At 52.5% G+C, this 21,589-nt stretch overlaps 1 protein-coding gene across 13 annotated transcripts in view; it reads left to right on the top strand.

Moving 5' to 3' along the window:
• LOC138165390 (microtubule-associated serine/threonine-protein kinase 2-like) overlaps nt 1-21,589 on the top strand; it is a 201,423-nt gene that overhangs the window by 164,607 nt on the left and 15,227 nt on the right. For all 13 annotated transcript variants that reach the window (XM_069093688.1, XM_069093681.1, XM_069093682.1 and 10 more), the window contains 10 exons: nt 2,947-3,101; nt 3,839-3,914; nt 5,976-6,185; nt 9,253-9,354; nt 9,623-9,755; nt 14,666-14,727; nt 15,348-15,433; nt 19,062-19,270; nt 20,584-20,722; nt 20,959-21,091. In XM_069093688.1, the coding sequence (XP_068949789.1) occupies nt 2,947-3,101; nt 3,839-3,914; nt 5,976-6,185; nt 9,253-9,354; nt 9,623-9,755; nt 14,666-14,727; nt 15,348-15,433; nt 19,062-19,270; nt 20,584-20,722; nt 20,959-21,091 (1,305 nt within the window). The remainder of the gene's footprint in view (nt 1-2,946; nt 3,102-3,838; nt 3,915-5,975; nt 6,186-9,252; nt 9,355-9,622; nt 9,756-14,665; nt 14,728-15,347; nt 15,434-19,061; nt 19,271-20,583; nt 20,723-20,958; nt 21,092-21,589) is intronic.

Below are 21,589 nucleotides of genomic sequence, written 5' to 3'. Positions count from 1 at the left end.
TGTTGGGAACTGAGGGTGTCATGTTGGACTCTCAGAGTGAGAGGCAGCTACTGGGGCTTTTTGGGAAGGCAGCAATGGACCTGGAGTCAGGGAGACCTGAGTTCAAATCCAGCCCTAGACACACATGGCTGTGTGACCCTGGGCAAGTCACTTCATTGTGACCTCAGTTTTCTCATCTGTAAAATGGGGATATTGATGGCACCTACTTCCCAGGATTGTGAAGAATCTAATGAGATAATATTTATAAAGTACAGTGCTTGGCACATGGTGGGTGCCGTATAAATGTTAGCTTTAATCATGGCTGTTTCTGAGCAGGAGAGTGTCAGGCTTGGTCTTTAGGAAAGTGACTTTCAGAACTGTGTGTGGGATGGGTTGGAGAAAGACAGGAGTTGAGCCAGCAAGAGCCATCTGCAGGCCGGTGTCCTTGTCCAGGAGAGTGGTGCTGAGGGCGGAGTGAGGGGACCCCAAAGCCTGGGGCCTGGGAGGATGGTCTAGGTAGGTCTGGAAAAGGGCAAGGCTTGGAAGGAAAGAGGAGCTGAATTTTGGATGTATTGAACTTAAGATACATGAGGGACATCCAGGGTGACATGAGTGAGAGATAGCTGGGGATGTGAGCTGAGTTAACAGAGGGCCAAGGGCTGGAGAAATAGCATCTAGACAGAGTTGGTAAGTGAATCTTTGGGAGCCAGTAACTGAGAGTGCATGAACGAGACAGTGAAGAGAGGAAAGGAGGATGGCAGGTGGCCAGAAGGCCTGGGGGCTGTCCCTCACACCCAGAGCCCCACACTGAGGCCAGTCTTCTTCCCCCGGGAGGAGGCTGAGGAGGCCCAGCAGCTCCACTGGGGAAGGAAGAGGGACCAGAGAAAGCAGAAGAAAAGCAAAAAGTGCCCAGGCTGATAAACCAGCAGAGGTCATAGAGGCAGGAGAAAGAATAAGGAAAACCTTCCAGAGGAGCCCAAGAAAGGCGAACACATGGACGTTTAAGAAAGAAGGTGACACAGTCTTAGCTGCTGCAGGGCAGAATCCTAGGGAGCAGGAACAGAAGTCCCAAGATTATCCACAAGAGAAATAAAGATCTTGGAAGAAGAAAGTAGGAATGACTTTAGAGCAGAAATTGGAGTTCTCAGAGCTGAGTTTAAAAAGTGGGATGTGGGATGTGTCCCTTCTCCCAGGCAGGCTCTGGAGAGGAGGCTAGAAGCCACAGCTTGAAGGTTACATGCCTTCTCCATGGGCAGAAGGCAGCCTGGGGGGCTGCGGTCTCCCAGGAGAACCTGACTTTAGGAATGATAAGAGAACACTGTCTGGCAGGAGGGGGGTGCCTGATGTTGGCTTCGTGCCCCCTGTGGAAGTTTAGAACTCAAATGTAATGGCCCAGGAGTCTGCAGAGGGAGAATTGTGCCTACAGGCCAGCCCGGGGGCCCTTGCAGACCAGGGTAACAGGGAGCCTTGTGGGCCAGCCTCATTTAGCTTCTCGCCCCTCACAGTTCCCTTGTGTACTGGCCTTGGCATGCACATCAGCCATGAAGAGACTGAGCCAAAGAAACCACTTACTGGGCTGCTTTCCAGGCTGCTGAGGGTTTGGATGACCAGTAGCCACAGCTGACCAAGGCCCTGAGGACAGCCAGTGCCCATGGGCCTTGGGGTTGGCAGGGCTGCCGTCCTGCCTCCAGTAGTGTGGCCTGTGGGGGCCCAGGGCCTGTGGCCTCACTGTCTGAGTGGGCCAGCCTAGAGAAGGGAGGAATATAAAACTGGGGGGAAAGGTTGTGAAGATGATGGCTCCTGATAAAAGAGAAAGGGATTTTGGGCTCTGGGAAGGTGGATGGAAGAGCAGCCTGGCCATCTCACCTCCAGTGCCTGGCCCCGGGAAGCCTGAACAGTCAGGTCAGCATCCTGAGGGAGGTGGCCTTGGTGCTGGGTGTTCACAGAGGAGCTGAGGGAGCAGTGGGAGCTAGGACCCCAGGGAGAGGCAGCCCTGACCAGAGGAGACCCTTTGGCGCCCTGATGCTGGGCTTGCTGCCTTGAGTCTCCAGACTGATGAGGTCTTAGGCAGCTCAGGTCAGAAGTGCAGGAAGCCCAGCTGAGAGTGCTTGGCTTTCCTAGTTTGCTGGCATGGAGTTGGAAGGGCCAGAACGGCCCTGGGTACCGGCGGTGGGGGGGGAGGTAGCGTGGGAAGGGAGGAGGCTCGGTTCCACATGACCAGAGCCTGGACCAAGAGGGCCGGGCAGACCCTCACTTGGGGGACACAGAGGGGCATCAGCTGAGTCAGCCCGAGGGTCCCGGCTTTACCTGTCCTTTGGATTCCTGACTGACTGGGCAGCATTTGAAGCTCCCAATGGTCTTCAGGGCAGACCTTTTGGCCCCAAGGCTAAAAATACCCCCTTTTTCCACTGGACTCCATTGGCTATTGCCAGACCTGTGTCCCAGGCAGTCACTGTCACCCAGTCGCCCTCTACTCCCCCTCCCCCCCACCAGTGTAGGGCAGCTGTTCCCATCCTGTAGCCAGAGGAAATCCCCTGCAGTGGGCATGCTGCCCGGGGTAAGGCTGGGAGGGCAGGGGTTGACTAGTGGTGGGCAGGCATGGGGGAGGCCTGCCTCTGACCTGGCCGGACACAGACATAGCAGCCAGGGAGGAGGTGCTGGGAAGGTGCCAGAGCCACTTGTGTGCCCATCTCCCCAACCTCCTGTCCCCTCCTTCCACGTTAACCTCCCAGAGGGCCCCCACTGGGAGGGAGCTGCTTTTAGGTGTCCCCTCACTCCAGGCCCCCCAGGCTGGTAGGGTGTCCGCTTGTCAGGGCTCTCCTGTGTCTCCACCCCACCCTGGAAGGGCTTCCCTGGTTGCTCCTCTGGGGTCCTGGCAGCACAGCAGGGAGCTGGGTGGCTGTTTCCCTGCCCTCCCCCCCCCACCATCCCAAAGCTCCACTGACCCACTCTGCTTATCATCCTCAGTCGTCCTGCTCCTCCCAGGAGAAGCTGCACCAGCTGCCCTTCCAGCCCACGGCAGACGAGCTGCACTTCCTGACAAAGCATTTCAGCAGTGAGAGCGTCCCGGACGAGGAGGGCCGCCAGTCGCCAGCCATGAGGCCCCGCTCACGCAGCCTCAGGTGGGTAACCCCCTGACCCCCAGCCTCAGTCCTGGTTCTCTGATCTGCTCCCAGGCAGTTCCTGGGGTCTGGAGGAAGGACCTGGAGAAATGGGGCAGCTTGGGCGTTAACCTTCCTTGCTGGCCCTCCTCCTGGTGGACAGCAGAACATAGTCAGACTTGGGTAAGGAGCTGTTAGCCTTAGTGTAGCTTCTGAGTCATGCCTGGAGATCTGACACCTCCATGGGTATGGCAGTCATACCTCAGGCACCCATGCGTCCTGCCATGTGGCCGTGGTGCTAAGGGTCTATGGGGGCCTGTGCATGGGGCGGCGGTGGGGAGGCCCATCTGGGAGCCCGAGAGTCCCCCAGACGCCCTGGCTGATGCACAGGCCCCCACACTCATGCACACATCCAGTCGCATCTCACACTCTCACACGTCCTCACGCTCACCAGCTTGCACACATGTTCTGTCATGTGTGTATCAGAGACAAGGCTCGTAGCTTATGAGCCAGACAGCCAGGGAAGATGCTGCGGGGGGCATGGGTCTAGTCACCCTAGGCCACAGCCTGGCCATCTTTTGGGATAAAGAAGTGGAGGTGTGTTGCTCCTCCCTTCCTCCAAGGTGCTGGGCTGCTGTGCTGGGGATAGGTTTCACCTCTGGAGGATGGACTGTGCACTCATGGGAAGGGTGGCCTCATTAGCTTGCACAGCCTGTAGCCCAGTGGCGAAACAACCCATCCTTTGCCTTCTCTTTCAGTCCTGGCCGCTCCCCAGTCTCCTTCGACAGTGAAATAATAATGATGAATCATGTGTACAAAGAAAGATTCCCCAAGGTAAGGTGCTGCCAGGGGGTGCCCGCTTACTGGGTCAGCGAGTCTCTACTGAGCCCCACTGTGTGTCAGGCACTGTGCCAAGGCCTGGGGATATGAAGAAAGGCTAAGATGCCTACAGCACGATGGGAACTCGGGTCAGAGGGAAGGGGAGGAGGCAGGGGGGATGACACGTGTGGGTGCCAGCCAGGCAAGAAACTGGGTGTCCAGAGATGGCAGCCAACATTAAAGGATCTCGGAGGGAGAAGCCCCACTGCAGCCACGTCCCTGCGATGAGCCGGGGAAGCTCGGGCCAGCGTTCTGGCCATACTGGGCCCTCAGCTGGGTGGTGCCCATGCTCTCCCAGCTGGGACAAACAGCCTTTCTTGAGGCTCATGATGAAGGTGGCGACAGTGAAGGCATCCTCGCCGTCTGTTGGGGCTGAGTTCCCACCAACATTCAAAAAGAACAGTTCTCATTTTTGTGGCACTTTGTAGCAAATGGTCTCATTTGGTTCTCGTGGTCACCGAAGGAGGTGCAGGTGCTGTTCCCATCTTCTTTTTATGGAGGAGGAAACCCAAGGCAAACAGAAGTTGAGGCCTTTGCCCAGGGTAGTGCAGACCCTGGCTCAGCATCTGAGCCGATTCAGTATTTGACTCTAGGACCAGGGGGGCCGATGGTCCTGCTCAGCTCTTCCCTGAAGCTGGCTGACTTGGCTCTCTGGCCACTATATATTTCAAAGGATAACCATAAGCTAGAGTGCGGGCAGAGAAGGTGCCCGAGGTGGCGAAGAGCCTGAAGTCCACACCCCTGGAGGGGAGATTATGCAGGCCAGCTGTGATGGGCAGGAGCCCAGCTCTCAGCATTGTACCTGGAAGTTCCAAGCTGGGCAGCCTCCCCAAGTCCATGCATGGCCCCGGCTCCTCTTGTCTGGGGGAGGGGACCCCATGGTTTGGCCCTGGGTCACATTTCAGTTTCCTTTGAGCATGTGCACACGCACATATGCATGTACGTAGAGGGGCTTCTGCTGAGGCTGATGCTGTGTGGTTAGCAGACCAGACAAAGGACACTGGGTGACCCCTGTTCAGAAGACCTCCTTCCCTGTCTCAAGCCAGTGGTGGGCCTTCCTCCTGGGATGGGGTCCTAAATCCTGGCTTCTAGCAGATTGGTGGGGTATAGAGCTGGGATGGCCCTCTTGTAGTACCTGTGCTCCAGCCCCTCTCATTTACACATGTAGGCAACAGGACGCCTGAACAGGGTCAGGGTAGAGGTGGAGGAGGTTTCAGTGGTCTGCAAGCTCTAGATGAGTTGGGAGGGTCTCAGTGGGACCATGTGGCAGCCAAGAAAGCTGAGGTAGCCTTGGGCCGGCTAATCGGGGGAGGAGGATGGCTCCTGGGCTCTTCTTTGCCCTGGTCTGGGCACTCCTGGACAGCCCAAGTAGTACAGAGCTGGAGACACATCAGAGGAGGGAAGCAGGGTCCAGAGAGCCTGTTTGGGCTGCAACCAATGGCCTTAGTTTATCCAGTTTTAACTTTGAAAAGTTCTGAATACCTGAGAATAGCCCTCCCAGGGGCCCATCTTAATGAGATAGCATGCATTAACAAACTGCATGCTCCAGGGGAAGGGGAGGGCAGTCTGTCAGAGGGAAGGTGCCGGCATCAAGGAGGACCATGAAGGGCCCCATTCTAGCCAGGAAGGAGAGGCTGCACCCACCTGAGGACCCTCCTCAAAGGACCTGGAGAGGAGCATCCCAGGCAGGCAGAGAGAGGCCGGTGGGCCTTCCCTGGGCAGCTGGGGGGAGGAAGCGCTTGTCGCTTTTGTGGAGCTAGTGGTCTGACCCGGGGGACTGAGTGCACATCCGTGTGTGTCCAGAGGCAGCGGCAGGCTCAGAACCTCGTACATCCCTGCAGAGACGGGATACATACGTTGGGGAGATCGGGCTGGGTTGGGGGAGGGGACCTGGCACTGCCTGGGCCACGCCTGGGGTCAGCCATGGGAAATGGTGGTTGGTGGCCAAGGCCCTCCCTCCCTGGAGCCTCACCCTCCCGCTGGCGCTAATGCTTCTGAGCCCTCTCTGCTTCCTAGGCCACGGCACAGATGGAGGAGCGGCTGGCGGAGTGCATTGCCTCAAATGCTGCCGAGGACGTGCTGCCCTTGGCAGATGGGGCGCTGAGCTTCATCCACCACCAGGTCATTGAGCTGGCCCGTGACTGCCTGGATAAATCCCGCAATGGACTTATAACGTCCCGCTACTTCTATGAGCTTCAGGAGAATTTGGAAAAGCTTCTGCAGGATGTGAGTGGCCTGGCCCTGGGGCCTCTGGGTCTGCTTCCTTGGGCCTTTGGGCCATAAGGTGGAGAGTTGGGGGTGAGGGGGGAGTCCAGTGTCTCACTCTCCAGAGGAGGAAACTGAGGCCCAGAGAGGGGAAGGGAACCCTTTGCACTCCAAGATCTCACAGATAGCAGCTGTGCCATGGTTCAGAGGGCACTGATATTGACCTTGACCCCTGGCAGGGCTCTAGGGAGGATTCCCCTGAAGAATGGCTAGTGAACCATTGAGAAAGAAGCCATGTTATGTTAGTGTAGGGCTGGGAGCGGGGAGGGGGGGGGGCTGGCACAAGTACCTCCTGTTCTGTTAGCACAAGGAAGTTTGGGGTGGGCCCAGAGCTCATCCAAGCACTGGACAGAGGCTCCCCAGGAGGGGGGGAGAGTCACAAGTCAGACACAGCACACCTGACTTCCCAGTCTCCCCTGGAGTGGCCAGACACAGCTCTCTAACAGGTTGGGAGAGGGGGCTTTGCCTGGCCCTCACTGCTTGGCATTTGTGTCAGATGATGACTTGTCAGAATGGAGGCCTGAGCTGATTCTCCCAAGAAGGGACTGAATGAGGAGGTTATACCTCCCAAGGAACAGCTCTTGTTCTGAAAAAGATCTGGGGCCCTCAGCAGACCACAAGCTCTCTCTAGGAGTTGGCAGGAGGGCGTGGCCACCAAAAAAGCTTGTGCCGTGTTGCTGCATCATGAAGAACAAAGCTCAGAGGAGTCGGGAGACGAGAGTCTTTGTCCTGTGCCCTGCTCGGCTCTAGCTGGAGTGCTGGCCCCTTTGTTTGAGGAAGGGGCTTCAGGCCCCCTCGTGGTGGCACCCCTGTTAGCCAGGGGAGACCGGGGTCTGTGTTCACCCTGATGCCCCTTCTACTCTATTTGTAAAAACACTTTGCAAATCTTAAAACACCATAGAAATGTGAGATGATGATAATGGTGATGGACCTCAATGGCAAAAGTCAGCCTTTCCCACTAAAAAATTATTTTATAGACCTTAAAAAAATATCAGAATTCATTTGGAAGAACAAAAGGTCCATAGTATCAAGGAAATTAATGAAAAGAAGTGCTAGGGAAGGTGGCCTAGCCATACCAGATCTTAGTTTGTTTTATAAAGCAGCAGTTATCAAAACTACTTGGTGCTGGCTAAGAAATAGAGGGGTAAATCAGTGGAACAGGTTAAATACACAAGACATAGTAGTCAGTGATTATAGCAATCTACTGTTTGATAAACCCAAAGACCCTAGCTTCTGGAATAAGAACTCACTGTTTGACAAAAACTGCTGGGAAAACTGGAAAATAATGTGGCAGAAACTGGGCATAGACCAACATCTGACATTGAATACCAAAATAGAGTCCAAATGGGTACATGATTTAGATGTAAAGGCTGATAATATAAACAGATTAGGGGAGAAGGAGTAGTTTATCTGTCAGATTTATAGAGAACGGAGGAATTTATGACCAAGCAAGAGATAGGGAACATTATAACTAGTCTCTCTGATGAAGGCCTCATTTCTAAAATATGTAGAGAACTAAGTCAAATTTACAAGAATACAAGTCATTCCCCAGTTGATAAATTGTCAAAGGATATGAACAGGTAGTTTTCAGAGGAAGAAATTAAAGGTATCTGAATGAATATCTATATATGAAAACATGCTCTAAATCACTGTTGATTAGAGAGATGCAAATCAAAACAACTCTGAGGTACCACATCTCACCTGTCAGATTGGCTATGTGACAAAACAGGAAAATGATATGAGAAAGTTGGAATACGAATTCGTTGTTGATGGAGTTGTGAGCTGATCCAACCATTCTGGAGAGCAATTTGGAACCATGCCTAAAGGGCTATCAAACTGTGCATTCTCTTTGACCCAGCAATCCCAGTTCTAGGACTGCATCCCAAAGAGATCATGAAAATGGGAAAAGGACCCATATGTACAAAAATATTTACAGCAGCTTTTTTTTTTTTTTTAAGCAATCGGGGTTAAGTAACTTGCTCAAGGTTACAAGGCCAGTTATTATTTCTGGGTGTGGTGCTGAGTATCTGAGCCCGGACTTGATCCAGGTCATCCCGACACTGGAGCCGGTGCTCCTACTCGCTGAGCCACCTGGCCGCCCCTAAGCAATTGGGGTTAAGTAACTTGCTCAAGGTTACACGGCCAGGTGTTTCTGGGTGGGTGCTAAGTGTCTGAGCCTGGGATTCGATCTCCAGGTCTTCTCAACACTGGAGCCAGTGCTCTTAATCGCTGTGCTACCTGGCCGCCCCAACAGCAGCTTTTTTTGTGGTGGCCAAGACCTGGAAATCGAGGGTATGCCCTTCAATTGGGGAATGGTTCAACAAGTTGTGGTATATGAATGTAATAGATAGCGTTGCACTATAAGAAATGATGAGCAGGCAGACTTCAGAAAAGCCTGGAAAGATTTATATGAACTGATGCTGAGTGAAGTGAGCAGAACCAGGAGAACATTGTACACAGTAACATGTGCGATGACTGACTTTGATAGACTTAGCTCTTCTCAGCAATGCAAGGACCTAAAACAGTTCCAAAGGATTCCTGATGGAAAATGCCATCCACATCCAAAGAATTGTGGAGTCTGAATGCAGAGTGAATCAGACTATTTTTTTTAATGTTTAGTTTTGTTTTGTTTTTTGTCATGGTTTCTCCCATTTGTTCTAACTTTTCTATACAATATGACTAATGTGAAAGTATGTTTAATAGGAATGTATATATATAGAGAGCCTATACTGGATTGTATGCCTTCTTGGGGAGGGAGGGGGGAAGGAGGAAGAGAAAATTTAAAATTTATGGAAGTGAATGTTGAAAATTAAAAATAAATTAACTTAAAAAAAAGTCAGTCTCTCCCTCTCTACCCTCCCCTGGTGATTGGCTGCCCAGAGTCTTTGGGGGTCCTCAGGTAGATCACTGAGACACCCTCCTCATCAGGGCTGCTAACTCAGGGCTAAGTTGCCTGCTGGCCACAGTCCCCTGCCCTGCCCTGCCCAGCAGCTTTCTGTGTCCATGATAAGTGTCCTTTTCTCCACAGGCCCATGAGCGGTCAGAGAGCACAGAGGTGGCCTTTGTAACCCAGCTGGTGAAGAAACTGATGATCATTGTGGCTCGGCCTGCCCGGCTTCTGGAGTGCCTGGTGAGGGTTCCTCCAGGAGGCCAGGGCACACTTTGGGAGGGAGGCTCCTGGCTTGGCCAAGGTCACACAGAGCCAGGGCAAGGGCATGAGAGGCAAAGATAGGGAGGGACAGCCCAGGCAGCCTTAGGTGGATGTGATCCTGGATACTGCCCACGGTTGGGGACAGGGGAGACCCGAGGGGTGGGACTTGCTGTTCTTTACTCTTTTGAAGAGGCTGGGATTGATGAGCCCCAAAATGTGCTTGGGGTCTTTCTCCTCGGTTCTCCAGGAGTTTGACCCTGAGGAGTTTTACCACTTGCTGGAGGCTGCTGAAGGTCACGCCAAGGAAGGCCAGGGGATCAAATGTGACATCCCACGCTACATCATCAGCCAGCTGGGCCTCACTCGGGATCCCCTGGAGGGTAAGTGTCTGCATAGAGGAGGCAAAGCCAGGAAATTGGGTGACCTGGTGAGGGCTGACGGTTGTGGGCATCAAGGAAGGCTTCAAGGGGGAGGTATTGACAGAGGAGGAGGGGCTGCTTTCCAAGCAGGAGGCACAGCCAGTGCAAAGGCACAGAGATGGGAAGTAGAGTGTTGAGCTCAGGAAATAGCAAGAAGTCAAGCTTGGTTATAACAGTGCCTGTGGAGGGAGGACAGTGAAATCAAAGTGGGGAGGCCTCCCCTCCTGTCCCAGAGGAAGCTGGTGGGTCATCCTGTCAGCACGGGGAGGGTAGTGACATGGTCCACATTATTAATGATGAAAGCCAGCATTTATATTGTTCTTTACATGTTGTTTCCTTGGATTCTCAAACATAACCTTGGGAAGGAGGGCTAGTGTTATCTCGATTTTATAGATGAGGAAACTAAGGCCCTGAGTTTAAGTGACTTGCCCAGGGTCACACAGCTAGCAAGGGTCCGAGACAGGATTCACTCAGGTCTTTCTGACTCTGAGCCAGTGCCATCCACTGGGCCATTGAGCTGTATACCCCTTTGGTGGTCGTGTGAAGTGTGGATTGGAAGGGGCCAACACTGCAGCCTGGAGGCTGGGGGGTGGGAGGTGGGACTTAGGGGCAGCCAGGGGCGTGGGGAGAAGGGCTTAGATAGGAGAGAGGCTCGGGAGATGGGAGTGACAGACGATGTCTTGCCTGGACCAGGGAGTAGCAAGGAGGTGTAGATGCTCAGGTCCTGAGCCCAGGGATGTGAAGGACGGTGGTGCCTGCGCGGTGATAGGACTGTCTGGGAGTGGGAGGATTTGGGGGGAAAGGTATCGGGGCCAGTTTTGGACAGAGGGAGCTTGAGGGCCCTCAGCACATGCAGTCTAAGGCGTCAAATGGGCTGTTGGGGATGGGAGATGGGAGCCCAGGGAGGGGCTGAGGCTGGCCTTCTATGTCTGTGAATTGTGTGCTTGGTTAAGTCCAAGGGAACTGGTGAGAGGATGGAGGAAGTCTGGAACTGGGCTTGGAAGATGGACCAAGATCCCACCAGGGAACCCAAGGAAAAGCTATTGGGGGGAGGACCACATGAGGAGAGCCCAGAGAAGGGGGATGGGCTCACAGGGTCCAAGGCTGTGAGGCAGCTGAGACACGGTTTGGGTCCAGGGCTGAGTGGGGAAGTGGAGGCAGCAGTGAGTGGTTCATCTGTCTGTCATCAGCCCTGGGAGTCCTTCTCATGCAGGAGATGTTCCAATAGACAAACACGAAGGTTGGGCACCAGCCTCTGATTCTGTTCCATGTGGTTGGTCATGTTTAAAATGTAGGGATGGTGAATTAGTTCTCTTTGCTTCCAAGGTGTCCTGCTTCAGCAAGGCAAAAACCTGGCCCCTGCCCTCAGGGAGAAATGCTGTAAATCTAGACAGGAGAGGGGGAAGGTCCCAGTATGGGGCCCCCCCCTCCCCAAGGCCCCTTGCAGAAGGCCAAGGCAAGTCAACAAGCATTTTTAGTTTGAGTTTTCAGCATTCACATCCATAAGATTTTGAGTTCTAAATTTTTTCTCCTTCCCTCTCCTCTCCTCAAGGCAGTGTGCAGTCTTATATAGGTTATACATATACTTTTGTATTGAGCATATTTTCACATTAGTCATATTGTAAAGAAGAATTAGATCCAATGGGAGAAACCATGAGAAAGAAGAAACAACAAAAAACAGAGAGAAAGAGAGCAAATAGTCTGCTTTGATCTGCTTTCAGATTCCATAGCTCTTTCTCTGTGGATAGCATTTTCCATCATGAGTGTTTTGGAATCGTCTTGGATCATTGCATTGCTGAGAAGAGCTAAGTCTATCAAAGTTGGTCATCACACACTGTGGCTGTTACTGTGTACAATGTTCTCCTGGTTCTGCTCACTTCACTCAGCATCAGTTCATATAAGTCTTTCCAGGTTTTTCTGAAGTCCGCCTGCTTATCTTTTTTTTTTTTGCTTTTTGGAGGGCAGTTGGGATTAAGTGACTTGCCCAAAGTCACACGGCTAGTAAGTGTGTCAAGTGTCTGAGACCGGGATTTGAACTCAGGTCCTCCTGACTCCAGGGCTGGTGCTCTATTCACTGCACCACCTAGCCACCCCCTGCTCATCATTTCTTATGGAACAATAATATTCCATTACATTCATATACCACACCCTACTCAGTCACCCCTCCATTTTCAGTTCTTTGTTACCACAAAGAGAGCTGCTATCAATATTTTTGTATGTGGGGGTCGTTTTCCTGTTTTTAAGGTCTCAGAGTTCTGATTTGCATCTCTCTGATAAAGAGTGATTTGGAGCATTTTTTCATGTGATTATAGCTAGCTTTGATTTCTTCATCTGAAAACTTCCTGTTCATAACTTTTGATCATTTATCAATTGGGGAATGACTTTCAAAAGGCATTTATTAAGCGCCTACTATGTGCTAGGTGCTGGGAACAGGACCTGGGATTTGGCCTGAGTGTTGAAGGAAGCCATCAGAACTAGGAGGTGGAGAAGAGTGAGGGCATTCCAGGTGTGGGACACAGCCATGGCAAAGGCACAGAGGTGGGAGGGGGAGTTTTTGTGTTTGAGTGGCTTCCAGGGGGTCAGTGTCACTGGAAAGTGCACAGAAGGAAGTAAAGTGGGAGAGGGCTGGAAGGGCAGGAAAAAAACCAGGTTATAAAGGGCTTAAAAACCAAACATAGAATTTAATCTTGGAGGTGATAGAGAGCTGCCCAAGCTTATGGAGCAGGAGGTGACCTGCTCAGACCTGATTTTGGAGTTTAAGAAGGTCATTTTCTGGAGGCTTGGCTGTGGATCGGAGAAGAGAGAGAGAGAGAAAGGGGTGGGAGGTGAGCTGAAGGAGACCTAGGCATGTTTGTTTTCAGCAGGGAAGGTGGACAGGGAGAGACCGACGACCAGAGCTTGAGGTAGGAGGCCATCTTGGGGCATATTTCTAGAGACAGCAAGGAGGAGAATGGATCAGACTGGGGACGTTGTCAGCGCTGGGAGTGGAGGCGGAGAGGACAGGGAAGACTGGCGGGTGGGAGAGAGGGACATAGGGGCTAAGAGGAAAAGCAGTCTTCTGGAAGGGAAGGGAGAAAGAACCAATTGAAGAAGGATGACAGGCCTGCTCCTCAGGGTGGAGGGACATGAGCAGGGCTCTGAGGGGAGATGACCAGGCTTCCTCAATCTCTGGTCTTGGGACAGGGGCGGTTAGTGTGAGGCTGAGGCTATGATGGGAGGATGGTGAGGCCAGAGCGAGGGGAGCAGATACACACAGAGAGAGGGAGACCACACAGTGAAGAGGAAGATCCAGGACAGGCAGACAGCTGGCAGGAGGTGGTCCTAGGCAGAGGGGGCTCTGGCTAGTACTGGTGACCCATCTCGTTGAAGAATTGATGGACTGGGAGGTCAGACTGTTTGAGAGAGGTGTCAAGGTAGTCGATAAGCATTTCTCATAGAGGCCCCTGAGGAGTAGGACAGGCACTGAGGAGAGAGGGACGTGGGGACACATCTGTCATGCCTGAAAAAGACGAGATGGGGACACAGGAGGAGATGACCCCCAGGGTCTGGCTGGTGGGGTGGACCCTAGTGCCGGGAGCCTCACAGAGATGGAAGGGAGAGGGCTTGGGCATGGTGGCTTTCTCTCCTAGCCCAGGGTGTTGGGGCCCCCAGAATGTTGAGGGCAGCTCTTTACAAGAGAGAGCTAGGAGATGGAAATTGTGTGACAGCTGGAGGTTGAGGATGAGACGTGGCTCCCGAGGGCAAGACCAAGTTGTGTGGAGGGGGCGGGGCAGGGACAGGGCCTTTTCCCATCACCAGACAGTAGTTCTGAAGCCCAGGTATAAGGGGATGAGGCTCTGTTAGCCATGGGATTGGGAAGGACTGGCAGACTGAGTCCCACAGCCGGAGTTCCTTGATTACAGGCAGCCTCCCCCTCTCCTCAGTCTCAGTCTTCAAGTGCCAGAGGCCAGAGAGTGGGAGCAGTTGGATCGAGTGTCAAGGATGCCTCATCCTTGGGGATACCCAGAAGTTGCAGCTTTGGTGTATTGCTCCCAGGCAGGCCTGGTGTCTGGGGTCCTAGTGCTGCCCTTGGGAGGCTGGCTGACTGGGGATCCTTGTCACTTAGTGGGGGGAGGGGAGGAGGGAGTGTTCTTGGGAGTCATTGCAGCTGAACCGCACAGGGAAATAGCCTCCAGAGGGGCCTCCAAGTTCTCTCTCCTCACCTTTGAACTGGAAAGGGGCAACAAGAAACGGCAGGCAGGGAGCTGATACCCAAGATGGGGAGGGAGAGGGCAGGTCCCAGGCCATGGTGCTGAGAGCTGCTGGTAGGTGATGGCCAGGCCCCTTGGAGGGAGGAATTGTGGCGGTCAGGAGGGACGCCTCCCAGGACAGCAAGCAGGCTGGCAGGTCTGGGAGCCAGACACTGCTTGGCCTGGGATAAAAAGGTCCATGTGTGCTGCCACCCTCCCTCCCCCCCCGCCCCGTGCCACCCTGCTCATGTCACTGTGCATCCTGGGCCCTCCCAGAGCTAGGCTGGAGGCTTGACCATGGGTGCCTCCTGGCCTCCCCTTCTTCCCTTGAACCCAGAACTGTTGGCTGTTGGTGGGGAAGGTCCCAAGTTAGCTCCAGGGGCAGCTGGTGTGTGGGCAGATCCTGCCCAGATCAGGAAAAGGCACCTCAGTGGGAATCTCCTGCAGTCCACAGCTGAAGTCTTCAGCTGTTTCCGGCTTCCTCCCATGGGCAGTGGGTTGTGTGGTTTCATCAGACTTGACTCAAACAGATTCTGCTCTGTCTTTGCTGAAGAGGAGACTGTGGTCAGGATGGACCCTGGGAACTAACATGAACCTCACTCTCACTCAAGCCTGTATCTCCCACCCTCTCTCCCTCTTCAGAAATGGCCCAGCTCAACAGCTATGACAGTCCTGACACTCCTGAGACAGATGACTCAGTTGAGGTAATGTCCTTTGGGTGGCCCTGGCTGCCCCCTTGTCCTGGAGCCCTGGCCGAGCTTACTAAGTAGGGTGGGGCTAAGAGGGGGATCGTAGATTCAGAGACAAAAGGGACTTCACTCCAACTCTGCTCATTTAACCAAAGAGGAAACTAAGGCTGAGAGAGGTAGAATTATCTGTCCAGGGTCACACAGCTTGTAAGCATCTGAAGCAGGACTTCCTGACTCTAGCTGCTCTGCCATCCCTCCCATAGGCCCTGAAATGAAGCCCTGCCCACAGAGGGACTCGATGCTAGAATGAGGGGCATTGCCACATGTCCCTTGTCTCAGTGTGTGAGGGCAGATGGTGGGGAATGGTGTTTCGTAGGACTGAGTGAGTGAGTGAGTGGGCTGCCTTTCCCAAGCACCCTAGTTCACAAAGCTCTCTGCCAGGCACTGAGAATGGCATGAAGAAGCCCAGTGCTGCCTTCTTTGGGGGTGCTGGAGTCGGCGCTGTGGCACTCACAGGAGGGCTCGGCTTCAGGCCTGCCGGGCCTCCCTCTGCCATGCTGCCTCTTGAAGCAGGTGCATCCATCTTGCTTGGGGAAGAACCAAAGCATCCTCTCTCTTCTCCTCTTCCATTGCAGGGCCGAGGGGCTGTTTTGCAGCCCAAGAAGACGCCGTCTGAGGAGGAGTTTGAGACAATCAAGCTGATCAGCAATGGCGCCTACGGGTAATAGGCCCCCTCCCCCTGGCACGGACTGAGCCCTGTAAAGACCTGGAGTCCCTGCCTATAAACTCTGGAAGCTCTCTTACCTCTTATTCCTCTTCTTTGCTTTTTTTCTTTAATCAAATGCTTTATTAACTTCTAGTTTACATTATTCATTTCCTCAAGATTTTGAGTTACAAATTTTCTCCCCATTTTTCCCCCTACCCACCACCCCAAAATAGTGATCCCACTGGCTATCCCCTCCTCCAGTCTGCTCTGTCCCATATCTTCTCCCATACCCCCTCCGACTTTCCAGGAGGGCATGGTGAATCTCTATGCCCCAGTTCCTGTATGTCTTATTTCCCAGTTACATGTAAAATAATATTAATAATAGCGCATATATATATATGTTTTTAAACATTTGATTTTATAACTTTGAATTCCAGATTCATTCCCTTCCTCCTTTGTCACCCACCTTTACTGGGAAGATAAGCAATTCAGTAGAGGTTGTACGTGTGTAGCTAATGCAAAACATTACCATAGTAGATATATTGTAAAAGACTGACTATATTTCCCTCCCTCCTATCCTACCTTGCACTTGTTCTATTCTCTACTTTGATCCCATCCCTTTTCAAAAGTGGGTGCTTCCAACTTCCCTCCTCCCCAGCCTGCCCTCCCTTCCTTCATCCCCCCTCTCATCCCCTTCCCCCCTACTCTCCTGTAGGGCGAGATACCCTTTTTAGTGTGTATGTCATTCCCTCCCTGAGCCAAATTCAATGAGAATAAGACTGACCCATTCCCTTTTGCCTTCCTGTTCTTCCCCTCCATTGTAACAGATTTCCCTTGCCTCTTCTGTATGAGATAGTTTACCCCATTCTGTCTCTCCCCATCTCTTCTCATTATATTCCTCTCTCACCACTTAATATCATTTTTTAAGTATCATCCCTTCCTGTTAAATTGGTCCTGTGCCCTCTATCTATGTATACCTGTACACATATATACACACATTCACATATGTATTCATACACCCATATACCCTCCTATATAGACATGTATGTATGTATGTACATATATACACACACACATTTCTATTCCCTTCAACTATTCTCATATTGAGAAAAATTTCATCAGTTACAATTACGGTTTTTCCTTGTAGGTATGTAAATAGTTCAACTTCGATAAGTTCCTTATGATTTCTTTTCCCTGTTTACCTTCTCATGCTTCTCTTACTTCTTGTATCTGAATGTCACATTTTCTATTCAACTCTGGTTTTTTCATCAAGAATGCTTGAAAGTTCTCTATTCCACTGAATGACCATATTTTACCCTGAAACATGATACTCAGTTTTGCTGGGTAGGTGATTTTTGGTTTTAATCCCAGCTCCTTTGACCTCCGGAATATCATATTCCAAACCCTTCAGTCCCTTAGTGTGGAAGGTGCCAGATCCCGTGTTATCCTGATTGTGTTTCCACAATATTCAAATTGTTTCTCCCTGGCTGCTTGTAATATTTTCTCCTTGATCTGGGAATTCCGGAACCTGGCTATAATATTCCTAGGAGTTTTCTTTTTGGGATCTTTTTCAGGAGGTGATTGGTGGATTCTTTCAACCTCTATTTTGCCCTCTGTTTCTAAAACTTCAGGGCAGTTTTCCTTGAGGATTTCTTTTTTTATTTTAAGCAATTGGGGTTAAGTAACTTGCTCAAGGTTACATGGCCAGGTGTTTCTGGGTGGGTGCTAAGTGTCTGAGCCCAGGATTTGATCTCCAGGTCTTCTCAACACTGGAGCCGGTACTCTTACTCGCTGTTCTACCTGGCCACCCCATGAGGATTTCTTGGAGGATGATTTTTAGTTTCTTTCTTTGATCATGGCTTTCAGGTAGTCCAATAATTTTTAAGTTATCTCTCCTGGATCTATTTTCCAGGTCAGTGATTTTTCCCATTAGATAGTTCACATTGCCTTTTATTTTGTCATTTGTTTGGATCTGTTTAATAGTATCTTGATTTCTCATAAAGTCACTAGCTTCCATTTGCTCCAATTTAATTCTGAAGGAATGATTCTCTTCAGTGAGCTTTTGTGATTCTTTTTCCATCTGGTAAATTTGGCTTTTTAAGGCATTCTTCTCATTGCCTTTTTGAGCCTCTTTTGCCATTTGAGTTAGTTTGTTTTTAAGGTGTTATTTTCTTCAATCAGGCTGTTGACTCTCATTTCATAATTTTCTTGCATCATTCTCATTTCTCTTCCCAATTTTTCCTCCATTTCTCTTATTTGGTTTTCAGAATCCTTCTTAAGCTCCTCTGTGGCCTGTAACCAATTCATATTTTTTCTTGGAAGCTTTTGGTGCAGTAGTTCTTACTTCGTTGTCTTCCTCATGTTTCATGGTTTGATCCTTTTTGTCCCCAAAATAGTAGTGTAAAGTTGGGTTCTTCTGCTTGCTTTGCTTCCCTTGTTTGCTCATGTTGCCACTCAATTACTTGACTTTTGGGCTTTTTGCCACAGTAGGACTCTGCTACCAGACGGGGAGCTTTGTCCCAAATTGCTGGGGTTTTTTCAGCTGACGAAAGTATTAATCAGGTGCCCTCTCAGAAGCCTCCACATGCTCTGGCAGGCTGGTCATGCATCCCAGGACCTCCACTGTAGACTGCAATCCAGATCCAAGCAGGTTAAAGCAAGAGTGATTACCTCTCAGACTGGTCGCTTGGTCCCCCTACATTCTGCAGGCCAGGAGCTGGAGCTGCCACGTGGCTGCGGCTGCATCGCTTCAGCTGCTTCTCCTCCTGGGGCAAAGGTTGACCACTCTCCCGAACTACTGGATCCCAAAGTCCATACTGCACTGACCTCTCACTTTGTCTTTAGCATCTATGTGTTGATAATTCTGGAAACGGCCACAGCTGCTGGTGATCTGAAGTCCCTCCAGCCAGCTGCTGGTCAGGCCCACCCTGGGGCTAAAACCTCTGGCTCGTGCAGCTGGGCTTGCCTCCCAGAGCACTGTGCTGGCCCCTTCCTGCTGGCCTGCCGGGCTGTCCTCAGTGGGAGGTTAGCTTCTCTGTGTCATTTTGTGGGTTCTGTAGCTCCAGAGTTTCTTCAGAGTTACTTTTTACATGAATTGGAGGAGGTGGAAGCCAGAGCCACGTGCAAGTCCTGTTTCTACTCTGCCATCTTGACTCCTCCCCGCTTTTCTTGGCTTTTGAAGGCCTTTGTGGCCCAGCTCTGACCTTTCCATCACAGTCCAGCCAGACTAGCCTGCCTTCCAGGCCATCTCCCATCTCCAGGCCTTTGCTCTGGACATCCCCCCATTCCTGGGATGCCCTCTGTCCTCCCTCTTCTATATACAGCTCGGGTATCTGGTGCCTGGAGCTTCTCCTGATTCCCCCACCTGTTAGTGCCCCCTTCACCTGCCCTGCCTCCAGTTGTCTTGTAAAAAGCTTGAGAGGGCACTGAGACTTTTGGGACACCCTGTGTCTGTATGGGTCGTGCCATTTATCTGTTGATCCATGAACATTGGTCGAATGCTTCCTGCGTGCCAGGCTCTGTGCCCAATGCACTCCTTCCTTGTCCTTGTCTCCAGTGCTTGGCACATCCCTGTGGCCCCTCCAGCACAGAGCCCCTGCCTCCTGGCGGCTCGGAGAGGCTGAGGCCACACTTTGCCTCGCAGGGCCGTGTTCCTGGTGCGCCACAGGTCCACTCGCCAGCGCTTCGCCATGAAGAAGGTCAACAAGCAGAACCTGATCTTGCGCAACCAGATCCAGCAGGCGTTTGTGGAGCGCGACATCCTTACCTTTGCCGAGAACCCCTTTGTCGTCAGCATGTTCTGCTCTTTTGAGACCCGGCGTCACCTGTGCATGGTCATGGAGTACGTGGAAGGTAGGGTCGGGATAGGGGGAGGAGCTCAGACTGGGGTGGGGGGCACAGAGGGGAGGAGCGCAGGGGGGAGGGGAATGCAGACGTGGGGAGGCCAGGGGGGTGGGAGGAGTGTAGACCCTGGGGAGCAGCTGCCTCGAGCCTGGATTAAGTCAGGGCTATTGTGGAAGATAAGCCTAGGAAGATGATGGTTGCCTCAGACACAAGGCCGTGGTGAGCCCAGCCCCAGCAAGGTTGTTTGGACCTAGGGGGAGGATAGAGTTAGGCAGGGAGACTAGTCCAAAGGCTCCTTCAGGAGACCAGGGGAGAGCCGGTAAGGGCCTGTGGGCCCTGAGGGTGGGGAGGGGGACTAGTCTGTACTGTATTGTGGAGATAGAAGCCAGATTGTGTGTGGGGAGAGGGGCAATGACCAGTCCAGCCTGGCTGGACCCTTGGCAGTGCCCTTAGCAGGAAGAGGGAGCTGGGGAGCTTAGTTGGGACCATATTGAGTTTGAGACGCCAGGAAAGGTCCAGTGGATGATGCTATAGGACTGGATCCCCAGAGTCTTCTGGAACTGGATGAGCCCAGGGAGCTGCTGGGGTCTCCCAAGAGCCGGGATCCTCTGAGAGCAGGGAGCAATGCTTTTTGAGGTAGAAGAACCAGGGGAGGGCAGGGCTCTGAGAGGCAAGTGGACAGTGGCATCAGTGAGGCCAAGAGGTCAAGGATCATGTGGCCTGAGAAAAAGTGTTCAGCATTTGATGTGGGAAGGGGAAGTGTTTTTCTAGCACCTTCTGTGTGAGGCACTTTAGGGATATGGCCTCATTTGTTTCCTCAACAACCCTTCAAGCAGATGCTGTATCATCCCCATTTTACAGATGAGGAAACTGAGGCAAACAGGTTGTGACTTGCCCAGGGTCACACAGATAGGATTTGAACTCAGGCCTTGCTGATTCTAGGCACATTGCTCTCTCCACCATAGCACCCAGCTGACTCCCAGTAGCTAACATTCGTATAGTGCCTCCTCAATGCCAAGCACTGGGCTATGAGCAAGCATCGCCTCATTTCACGCTCCCTGCCCCCTGGGCGGGAGGTGCTGTTATAATCTCCATTTTACAGCTGAAGAAGCTAAGGCAGCCAGAAGTTCGCTGACTTGCCCAGGGTCCCACGGCTAAGAAGGGCTTGAGACCAGGTTTGAACTCAGTCTTCTGCTGTTCCCTGAGGAATGGGTCTTTGTGAGGTCCTGCACTCGACCCAGAGCGGGCCCGAGGCAGGCTGCTGGCGATCGCCATAGCCGATCTTTGGGATCTCGTGATGGCCCTGGGTGGTGTCATTGCAGGGGGCGACTGTGCCACACTGCTGAAGAACATCGGGGCGCTGCCCGTCGACATGGCACGTATGTACTTTGCTGAGACGGTGCTGGCATTGGAGTACCTGCACAACTATGGCATCGTGCACCGGGACCTCAAGCCTGACAAGTAAAACCCTGACTCCACCCCTCTGCTGTCTGGCAGCTGTCCTGGGGCCCCCCCACCCCCCCATGCCGCTCTGCTTCTGCACTGGTGGCTTGGAGGGCCGGCCCTGTGCTGACTCTTGCCTGTTGGGCATGGCGGCTGTGAACAGACTGCCTGGGTTGGGAGCCGGGCTTAGAGGCTGGCTGGGGGCAGGGCGGGGCAGGCGAAGGCCTGAGCCAGCTCTGGTTCTTTGTCTCCAGCCTCCTGATAACATCCATGGGTCACATCAAACTCACCGACTTTGGCCTCTCCAAAATAGGCCTCATGAGCCTGACCACAAACCTGTACGAGGGCCACATTGAGAAGGATACCCGGGAGTTCCTGGACAAGCAGGTGAGTAGCCCCGGGTTGCCCCACCACAGTCAGCCTGCCTTGGGCTGGCCGCTGAGGAGGAAGTCAGGTGGGTGAGGAGAGGGCCCAAGGGGAGCCCCCTGGGAAGTCACTGGCCCAGGGAAGTCCCATAGGATGAAACTCCCTGCAGCTTAGACTCCCAGAGAACTCCTTGGACCCTGAGCGGGTGAGGATCAGTCAGGATGTGTGAGACAGAGCTGGGGGCCCACTCACTGGCCACCACCCTGGGCTGCCTCTGCTGCCCATGTCTTGAATCCTAGTAAAACCCTCAGCCTGGCACAGCCTTTTCATCCCTGTGGTCAGGGACTGCTCCATGCAGGCCTGTGATCTGGGCAGATTGTAAGGCTGAGCCTCGGCGAGGGACCCAGTGACTCGCTTCTGGTCGAACACTGAGCAAGAAGAGGGCACATCTCCAGCTGATGCCAAATGGGAGGGATAGGGGGAATCAGGCTCCAAAACTGTCTTGTTGAGCAAGAGCAT

The sequence above is a fragment of the Petaurus breviceps genome, unplaced genomic scaffold (assembly GCF_028583685.1).
Source record: "Petaurus breviceps papuanus isolate PSGF00001 unplaced genomic scaffold, PetGlider_PUasm1.0 208, whole genome shotgun sequence".
Taxonomy (NCBI): Eukaryota; Metazoa; Chordata; class Mammalia; order Diprotodontia; family Petauridae; genus Petaurus; species Petaurus breviceps.
This window is presented reverse-complemented; position numbering and strand designations above follow the sequence as displayed.